Genomic DNA, 9,575 nt, shown 5'->3' on the forward strand with positions numbered 1-9,575 from the left:
CGGGAGCGGGAGGAGCCGGGAGCAGCCGGGGGCAGGGGAAGGCAGGAGCCGGCACCGCCCGGTTGGGTAAGGAGGGGGAAACTGAGGCACACCCGGGATCAAAGCGGGGCAGAGTCACTGCCCTGGGGCTTCTGCTGCCCCACGCTCAACCCCACAGCCTGCCCCACATACTGCTCCATGCTCAATCCTAAATCCTGCCCCATGCTCAACCCCACAGCCTGCCCCACAGCCTGCCCCACACACAGTCCCACGCTCAATCCTACACCCTGCCCCACGTTCAACCCCAGAGCCTGCCCCACATACTGCTCCATGCTCAACCCCACACCCTGCCCCATACACAGTCCCACGCTCAATCCCACAGCCTGCCCCACACCCTGAGCCAGGCTCAACCCCACAGCCTGCCCCACATGCTGTCCCATGTTCAGCCCCACACCCTGCCCCATGTTCAACCCCATACCCTGCTCCACACAAAACCCCACACTCTGTTACACACCCTGCCCCACACACTGTCCCAGGCTCAACCCCATAACCTGCCCCATACACTGTCCCAGGCTCTGTTCCACATTCAACCCCACACCTTGCCCCACACCCTGCCCCATGTTCAGCCCCACACCCTGCCCCAGGCTCAGCCCCACACACCGAGTTGGGATTCGCGTTTAATGCCAAGTACAAAGTCACCACCCCCCCATCTCCGCCCCCAAAAAAAAAAAAAAAAAAAAAAGAAAAACTTCTAAAATTCTTCCAAAAATAAATTAAAGGGAAGGGACGGGTCCCCCCCAACCCCTCCTGTCGTGTGCAAAGAGAAAAGAGCCACCCCCTCTGCATCCCAGGCCTGAGCCAGGCTCCAGTAAGGAAAGAAACGGGCAAAGCAAGGAGCTGGGGGCCCGGGCAGCAGGTGCCCAGGGTGGGGCTGAGATTGGGGCATCCCCAAAAGGGGGTGGGCACTTCCCCTGCTCCCCACACTGCCTCCAGCACAGCAGATGGGGAAACTGAGGCAGGGGCAGCGGGTACCCCCTGCTCCTCTCCAGCAGCGGCAGCTGGAGCCCACCCCGTGCCCCCCACGGCAGGGCAGGGGGCTCACCCGGCAGGGCAGGGGGGGCTCTGCCGGCTCTGGGGGGCCGGGAAGGTGAAGTGCTGTCGGAAAGGCGCCCTATGTACATCCCTGAAGGTGGCAGCCCCTCCCCTGCCCCGCCTGCGCCCTGCCTGCTCCCGGGCCCCAGCCCGCTAGGAGGTCTGGCACTGCACGTGCTGCCGCATGCCGTCCTCAAAATCATCCTCGTGATAAGCTTCCCCCGTGTAGGGCCGCCGGCCCGGCCCGCCGCGAGCCGTGTAATCGCTGAGCTCCACCTCCTCCGTGTCCTCCGTGGCCATCACCTCCTCCTGCGGCGGGAAGAAGCCCTGCAGCTGCCGCAGGCGATCCGTGGGCAGCCAGCCCGGCTCGGGGAACTTCACCTGAGAGCACAGAGAGAGGTGTGAGGCAGCTCGGGAAGGCCACAGGTGGGAGATGTTGAGTCTCAGCACCCTGCCCTAGCTCACCTCGAACTGCACGATGAGCTTTCCTTTCTGAAAGGGGCTCCTGTACACGGGCATCCCCTCGTTGGGGATGCACTTCAGGTCCCCGGGGCGGATCACGTCACCTGAGGGACAGAGATGAGGGTCACCCTGCTGTGCTGGCAGCTCCTGGTGTGATATATTGGTCTCTTTGAGCCAGGTCTCATAAGCTCTTGGAGATTTATATCACACCCGAGATAGCTCAGCTACCTTAGAAGGCATAAAATCTGCAGGATGGCTTCTGCGGTAGTGTTGGAAAGGCAAAATAACAAAACTCTTTACAGAGACAAGCAGAGCCAGGTGCAAAAGGTTCTAAAACACCTCACAAAAGCGATTAGTTCCTTTGTGCTCTTCTTTTTCTAGTAAATTGCTTAGGTGGGACTTTTTAGCTCCTGTCCAACTGGCCATCCTTAAGCTCGAGGTGAAATCCCCCCAGGAGGTGGGGACATCTCCTATGAGCTGTCTTTTTACCTAACTGAGGAGATAAACTGGGCTTTTTTTCCTTTTTAAGGAGACAAAGGACAGTTTTGTCACTCCATCAACAGGGGGCACATCCCTGTAGTGCTGTGCCACTCCCAGGCGCTGAGTGCCCCTCACCTGGCGGGGAGGACACGAGCAGGGTGCGGTTGTCCAGGGTGTGGATCACCTGCCTGCACCCACACAGGGCGTCTGCCAGGCTGATCTCCCTCCTGACAATCAGGTCGTCACCGCTGCGCCGGAAAACAGGATGTTCCTTCTGATCCAGGACAATGATGATGTCCCCGGGCTCCAGGCCGGGCACCTGGTCCCCTTCCTCGTGGAAGGTGATTTTCTGCCCGTCCTTCATGCCTGTGAGGAGGGTGGAGGAGGCTCAGAGCCCGTGGGGCGCTTTGGGCTGACCTCCTGTGCATCCAGCCGCGGCTCACCTTTATCCAGGTGCACGCTGAGGATTTTCTTCTCCCGCACCACCTTGCGGCCGTTGCAGGTGAGGCAGCAGTCGCGGGGCCGGATCCACTCGCCCTGGCCCTGGCACTGGGAGCACACGGTCTGGATCTGCTGGATCATGCTGGGCCCCAGCTGGTGGATGCGAACCTCCATGCCCGAGCCGTGGCACTTGGGGCATCTCCTCTGGGCGCCCTCCCGCACCCCGCAGCCTGTGCCAGGGGGGGCAGGGGGTCAGACACTGCGGTAGGGGGTGCTGGGGAGGCCCCTCAGCCCCTCACTCACCTCCACACTTGCGGCAGATGATGTTTTTCTGCAGGGACAGCTTCCGTGTGGAGCCGTTGTACAGATCCTCCAGCGACACCGAGAGCTGGTGCACCACCGTCTTCCCTGGGCACGGGGAGAGCCTGGCTCAGCACCAGCCGTGTGCCACCCCCGTGCCACGGCCAGACACGCACTGGACACTGCTCAGGCTCACCAGGTGAGCCAGCCCTGCTCCTTCCTCAAGGACAGAGGCAGGGACAGCTTCACTCCAAGCCTGGATGCCACCCTGGGGCAGTGCCGGGTCCCCAGCGTGGGCAGGGCACAGCTCCCACCCCAGGGCTCCCAGCCACCCCCAGCTGCTCCAGCTGGAGCGGCTGGGATGACTCCCTCAGCCTCTTAATTGCCCTGCAATTAACTCCTGCCATCTCAGCAAGAAGCTGACAGAGTCACCGTGTCCCTGTGACCCAGGCCCGAGTCACCGGGCTGGCCCCGCGTCCTGCTGCCACCCCGCGGCTGCTCCGGTGACTCAGCCCAGCCCCGGGGCCGGGGACGGCGGGGGAAAGCCGGGACAGGGACAGGGAAGGGCGCTTTGAAGAGAGGCAGATGGAGAAAGTAATGAGGGTGGTGAGGAGCTGCAGCGGGCTGTGCCGCAGGGGCAGAGACAGCCTGGGGAGCCTGGCTGGATCCCTGAGCCAGCTCTGTGCTGGGCACCGGCCTCCTGGCACCCCTGAGCCAGTGCCATGCTGGGCACCGGCCTCCTGGCACCCCTGAGCCAGCTCTGTGCTGGGCACCAGCCTCCTGGCACCCCTGAGCCAGTGCCATGCTGGGCACCAGCCTCCTGGCACCCCAAGGTCCCAGCAGCACTGTCACCCCAGAGCCAGTTCTGGCCTCCTGGCACCCGAGACAGCATCGTGCTGGGCACCAGCACTGACACAAGGGGACCCAGCAAGTCTGTGACCTCCTGAGCCAATGTCACACTGCATTTGGGTGCCAACCCTCTCCCAGTCATGCTTCCCAGTGGTCCCTTGTCCTCCAAACCAGCGCTGCGCTAAGCACCAGCCCCCTCCCACCAAGAGGTCCCAGCAGGTTTGTCACCTTCCATCCCTTCCTCACAGCGCTGGGCATCAACCCCCTCCCAAGAGGTGCCAGCAGGTTTGTCACCTCCTCACCGTGCTGGGCACCAGCCCTCTCCCACCAAAAGGTCCCAGCAGGTTTGTCACGTCCTGAGTGAGCAACATGCTGGGGTCAGCCCCCTCCCCACCAAAAGGTCCCAGCAGGTTTGTCACCTCCTGTCACCTCCTCACCGTGCTGGGCACCAGCCCCCTCACTCCCACCCACCCTGGGGTCACAGCAAGTCCCTCCCCACCTCAGCCCCTCACCTCTCCTGTCTGCCCGGCCTCGCATCCTCACTCCCCCTCCAAAGAACAGGTCGAAGATGTCCATGGGGGAGCCGAAGCCGCCGCCTCCCCCGCGGCCCCCCAGGCCTCCCTCCTTCATGGCGCGCTTGCCGCCGCGGTCGTAGAGCGCCCGTTTGTGGGCATCCGACAGCACCTCGTAGGCCTGGGAGATCTGCTTGAACTGGGGAGGGGACAGGGGGGGTCAGCTGGGCGTGGGGGGCCCGGGGAGGGGCCGGGGGGGCCGCACGTACCCGCTCGCCCTCGCTGGGGTTCTTGTCGGGGTGGTAGCGCAGCGCCAGGCGCCGGTACGCCCGCTTGATCTCGTCCAGGCTGGCGCCCGGCCGCACGCCCAGCAGGTCGTAGTAACCCGTCTCCTTCACCATCTTCCCGCCTGCTGTGACCTGCTGGGACAGGACTCGGCTGTGAGCCTGGCACTGCCACCCGGCCTGAGCTCTGAGTGACCCCAAAACCTCGCTGAGTGAGGCCCCTGCCTCAGTTTCCCCACAGTGTGACAGGGTGGTGACAAGAACCCCACACGGGACTCCTGCAAGTGGATCCCAAATCCCATCCCCCCAAAAGACTTTGATCCCAGCTCCCCCCCTGCACAGCCCTGCCTCAGTTTCCCCGCAGTGGGACACGAGGTGATGACAACAATCCCACACAGGGCTCCTGCAAGCGGACCCCAAATCCTGCTCCCCCAAAAAGCTTTGATCCCTGTTGTCCCTCATGCACAGCCCTGCCTCAGTTTCCCCCCAGTGTGACAGGGGGTGGTGACAACAACCCCACACGGGGCTCCTGCAAGCGGACCCCAAATCCCGTTCCCCCAAAAGGCTCTGCTGATCCCTGTTGTCCCTCAGGCACAAGTTTCCCCCCCCCCCGGCAGCAGCAGCATCCCGCGGGTGACAGGGGCTGCCCGAACCGGTGCCACCGGGGACAGCCAGGCACAGCACGGGGGTCCGGCAGGGAGGGGCGGACTCGGGGGTGCCCTGTCCCCCCCTCCAGCCATGTGTCACAGCCGATAAGCCCCGCGGGGCGTGGGGACACGTTTATCTTGCGACACGGGGAGCGCCCAGGTAAATAACCCCGGCTTCCCACTCCGGACCGGGTCCCGGGGACCGCAGCGGGGTCTGTACCCGGAGCCGGTCCGGTCCAAGGCGGGATCCCCTTGGCTGGAGCGGGGTCTGTCCCTCGGGACAGGTCGGGTCCAGCTCGGGATCCCCTTGGCTGGAGCGGGGTCTGTCCCCCGAGACCCCCGGGGCCGGGCCCCTCAGGCCGGGTCGCTCCATCCCAGGAGCCCCGTGTGGGGCGGTTCGGCCCCGCGGGTCGCGCACCGGAGCTGACACGGTGACAGCCCGTCCACAGCCGCGGAGGCCCTCACACCGCACACCGGAGCGGCGGAGCGGAGCCCAGCCCGGCGCTCCCGGAGGAGGGGTCCCCTCAGAGCCCCCCCGAGCCCGGCAGGCCCTCAGGGCACCCCGAGGAGCCGCCTCAGGGCTGTGCGGGCCGGGCCCCGGCTGACACGGGCGGGCGGGGGTCCCGGGGAGGTCGGGAAGGGCCTGGGGGGCTCCGGGGGGTTCCGGGGGTCGCGGCGGGGTCCCGGGGCCGCCCCCCCCACTCACCGCCGCCGCTCCGCCGCCGTCTCCGAACTCTCTGGAAGCCGCCGCGCTGACCCCGCCCCCTCCGCGCCGCACGCCGCGCCCATTGGTGGAAACGCCCTCCTGCGCCCGCCCATCACCCTGCGGGCCCTGCGCTGATTGGCTGTAGGGGCGGTGCTTGCCCGCTCGGGAGGCGGGGCGCCGCTTCGCCTTGCGATTGGCTGAGACAGCGGCTGGGTGTTGACTCCTTGTCTCTCATTGGCTGGGAGCGGGTGGCCAATCAGAGGGGAGAGGGGGGATGCAGGTGCGGCGGGCGGCCGGCAGGGGGCGCGCGGGGCGCGCAGAGGGCGGGACAGTGGGCGGGGTCAATGGAATGGGCGGGGCCAAGGGGCGTGGCTATATACGGGGCGTGGCGATGGGCGTGGCCTGGGTGGGGGGGACATGGGGTGGCCCTGGGGGAGTTTTGGGTGCTGAGGTGGGAGCACCGGGAGTTCTGGGGGGGCTCAGGGGTCACGGGTGAGGCTCGAGGGGCTCCTGGGGGTTCCCGGGTGGTCCCAGGCGGGTCCTGAGGAGGATCCTGGGGGTCCTGCGTGGTCCCAGGGGGGTCCCCGCAGCTCTGGGGGTTCCTAAAAGGGTGATGGGGGGCCCTGGGGAGCTCCCAACGAGGGTGGGGGGCCCTGGGGGTCTCTGTTCTTCCCCCCCCCGTGCCATAGGGGTGCCCAGCAGAGCCTTGCCGGCTGTTCCTGGTTGTGCTCCCCCTCCCCAAATGGGGTTTGTTAGCAGGAGGGGGACGAGAGCGGGGAGGGGTCTGAGGGCTGAACTGGGGGGGGTCTGAACTGAGGAACCAGGGCCTGTCTGGGGGGGGGGCAGGGACAGAACTGGGGGGGTGGGGTCTGACCAGGGGGTCTGGGGTCTCTCCGGGGGTCACAACTGGGGGTCTGGGGTCAGAACTGGGGTCTGGGGTCTGAACCAGGGTCTGGGACCCTCCCATTCCCTTTGTCCCCGCTCAGAGGGGACAGTGGGGGGGTCAGGGTCTCCCCCCCCAGGGCTGCTCAGGCATTTCTGGTGCCCCCCTGAGCCCCCCACGGCCTCAGGCCGGGCTGGGCAGGGGTCGGACCAGGAGGGGAGGAGGAGGAGGAGGAGGAAGGTTCCAGAGGCTCTGGTGGGCTTTGGGGGTGCTGGGACCCCCTCGCCGAGCTCCAGCCCAGCCCTGCTGCCCCCCCAGCCCGGTTTGGGCAGGCTGGGCCCCTCTGGGCTCGAGGGGGTTCAGGGTGGGCTGGGGGGTCCTGCAGGGATCAATCCCCCCTCCCCCGGCTGAAACCCAAGCCCTGGCGGCAGCTGCTGCCCCGCAGGAGCCCCGGGGCAGCTGGGCCCGGAATGGCGGAGAATTCCAGCCCGAGGAGGTGCCCTGGGGCACTGCGAGGGGCGCAGGGGCTGGCACGGGCACCCCGACCTGGGAGTGGGGGCTCTGGACTGGGAATGGGGATTCTAAACTGGGAATGGGGGCTCTGAACTGGGAATGGGGATTCTAAACTGGGAATGGGGGCTCTGGATTGGGAATGGGGGCTCTGAACTGGGAATGGGGGCTCTGAACTGGGAATGGGGGCTCTGAACTGGGAGTGGGGATTCTAAAATGGGAATGGGGGCTCTGAACTGGGAGTGGGGGCTCTGGACTGGGAATGGGGGCTCTGAACTGGGAGTGGGGGCTCTGAACTGGGAGTGGGGATTCTGAACTGGGAGTGGGGGCTCTGAACTGGGAGTGGGGATTCTAAACTGGGAATGGGGGCTCTGAACTGGGAGTGGGGGCTCTGAACTGGGAGTGGGGATTCTAAACTGGGAATGGGGGCTCTGAACTGGGAGTGGGGATTCTAAACTGGGAATGGGGGCTCTGAACTGGGAATGGGGGCTCTGAACTGGGAATGGGAGCTCTGAACTGGGAATGGAGGCTCTGAACTGGGAGTGGGGGCTCTGAACTGGGAGTGGGCTCCCCAAACTGGGAATGGGGTTCCTAAACTGGGAATGGGCTCCATGAACTGGGAGTGAGGTCCCTGAACTGGAAATGGGGTCCCTAAACTGGGAATGGGGATTCTAAACTGGGAATGGGGATTCTAAATTGGGATTGGGGTCCCTAAACTGAGAATGGGGATTCTAAACTGGGAATGGAATTTCTAAACTGGGAATGGAATTTCTAAACTGGGAATGGGGTTCCTAAACTGGGAATGGGGTCTCTAAACTGGGAATGGGGTTCCTAAACTGGGAATGGAGTTTCTAAACTGGGAGTGGGGTCCCTAAAGTGGGAATGGAATTTCTAAACTGGGAATGGAATTTCTAAACTGGGAATGGGCTCCCCAAACTGGGAATGGGGTCTCTAAACTGGGAATGGGGTTTCTAAACTGGGCACGTGGTTCACAAACTGGGAATGGAGTTCCTAAACTGGGAATGGGGATTCTTAATTGGGAAGGGGGTCCCCAAACTGGGAATGGAGCCCCAAACTGGGAATGGAGCCCCAAACTGGGAACGAGCCCCCAGCCCCTCTGTGGGAGCTGTTGGGGACAAGGGGCTGGAGCCAAGGGCCCTTTCTGTCCCCTCCTGTCCCCTCCTGTCCCTCCCCAGCTGGATCCGGTGGCCAGCGGTGACTCAGGGCTGGCTGCTGTCACATCCTGTCCCCAGCACGTGCCCCCCCAAACCTCCCCTGGGCACCGGCAGCGGGTTTGGCACAGGGCTCAGGGCCAGCCCTGGGCGGGGACACAGCCCCACTGTGCCACCCGTGCTTGTCCAGCTGTGCTGTGTCACCTCCACGCTCGCTGTGCCCAGCCCTGATGTCCCCCAGCCTGTCCCAAAATCAGAGGGGGCTCTGGGGGGGCTCCTCCTCTGCCCACCCTCAGCTCATGCCCACCCTGGCTGTGGCTGGGCCTTGGCAGGCTGGGTGAGAAGGGAAACTGAGGCACGGTGCCGGTGCTGGATGGGGTTTCTCCTTATCCCATGCGCCCATGTGCCACACCCCATGTGCCACACCCCATGCCTGTGTGCCACACCCATGTGCCACACCCCATGTCCGTGTGCCACACCCCGTGTCCCTGTGCCACACCCATGTGCCACACCCAGTGTCCCTGTGCCACACCCATGTGCCACACCCATGTGCCACCTTCAGTGTCCCTGTGCCACACCCCTGCCTGTGTGCCACACCCATGTGCCACACCCATGTCCCTGTGCCACACCCCGTGTCCCTGTGCCACACCCCATGCCTGTGTGCCACACCTGTGTCACTGTGTCCCTGTGCCACTCCCGCGTGTCACACTCTGTGTCCATGTGCCACCCCCAGTGTCCCTGTGCCACACCCTGTGTGTCCCTGTGCCACACCCATGTGCCACACCTCATGTCCCCATGCCACACCCCGTGTGCCACACCCTGTGTGTCCCTCTGCCACCCCCCCCCGTGTGCTCCTGGGCCAAACCCATGTGCCACCCCCAGTGTCCCTGTGCCACACTATGTGTCCCTGTGCCACACTGTGTGTTCCCCTGTGCCACCCTGTGTCCCTGTGCCACACCCCATGTGCCACATCCGTATGCTTGTGCCACAGCCATGTGCCACACTTATGTCCCTGTGCCACACCTGTGTCCCTGTGCCACACCCATGAGCCATACCCCACCTGCTCCTGTGCCAATCCTGTGTCCCTGTGCCACCCCACCCGGTGTGCTCCTGTGCCACCCCTGTGTGCCATCCCCCTTGTCCCTGTGTGCCACACCCCTGTGCCACACCCATGTGCCACACCCCGTGTCCCTATGCCACACCCAGTATCCCTGTGCCACAACCCATGCCTGTGCCACACCTGTGTCCCTGTGCCACA

The 9,575-nt window shown here is 64.8% G+C and overlaps 1 protein-coding gene across 3 annotated transcripts; it reads right to left on the reverse strand.

Annotated features, from left to right (window-relative positions):
* Window positions 1-672: 672 nt before the first annotated feature.
* On the reverse strand, window positions 673-5,803 carry LOC115913452 (dnaJ homolog subfamily A member 1-like). 3 transcript variants are annotated; one of them, XM_030965479.1, is made up of 8 exons: window positions 5,753-5,803; window positions 4,385-4,534; window positions 4,116-4,314; window positions 2,758-2,862; window positions 2,457-2,684; window positions 2,149-2,379; window positions 1,537-1,637; window positions 674-1,452 (listed from the first exon to the last, which is right to left on the reverse strand). In XM_030965479.1, the coding sequence occupies exons 2-8, from the start codon at window positions 4,514-4,516 to the stop codon at window positions 1,225-1,227; spliced, it is 1,224 nt and encodes a 407-aa protein (XP_030821339.1). In that variant the 5' UTR covers window positions 4,517-4,534; window positions 5,753-5,803; the 3' UTR covers window positions 674-1,224. The 3 variants fall into 3 exon arrangements, with proteins under 3 accessions (XP_030821340.1, XP_030821339.1, XP_030821337.1); XM_030965477.1 differs by having other exon boundaries at window positions 4,385-4,537; window positions 5,753-5,800; XM_030965480.1 differs by lacking the exon at window positions 2,149-2,379 and having other exon boundaries at window positions 673-1,452; window positions 4,385-4,537; window positions 5,753-5,800.
* Window positions 5,804-9,575: the final 3,772 nt, after the last annotated feature.

Source organism: Camarhynchus parvulus, chromosome 25 (genome assembly GCF_901933205.1).
Source record: "Camarhynchus parvulus chromosome 25, STF_HiC, whole genome shotgun sequence".
Classification (NCBI taxonomy): Eukaryota; Metazoa; Chordata; class Aves; order Passeriformes; family Thraupidae; genus Camarhynchus; species Camarhynchus parvulus.

What these genes read in the sequence shown, in the direction of transcription:
- LOC115913452 (XM_030965479.1), bottom strand. Translation starts at nt 4,516, where the DNA reads ATGGTGAAGGAGACGGGTTACTACGACCTGCTGGGCGTGCGGCCGGGC. An exon ending in ACCCCAGCGAGGGCGAGCGG is followed by an intron (nt 4,315 to 4,384) that starts GTACGTGCGGCC and finishes TCCCCTCCCCAG; the next exon opens with TTCAAGCAGATCTCCCAGGC. An exon ending in AGGCCGGGCAGACAGGAGAG is followed by an intron (nt 2,863 to 4,115) that starts GTGAGGGGCTGA and finishes CCCCGTGCCCAG; the next exon opens with GGAAGACGGTGGTGCACCAG.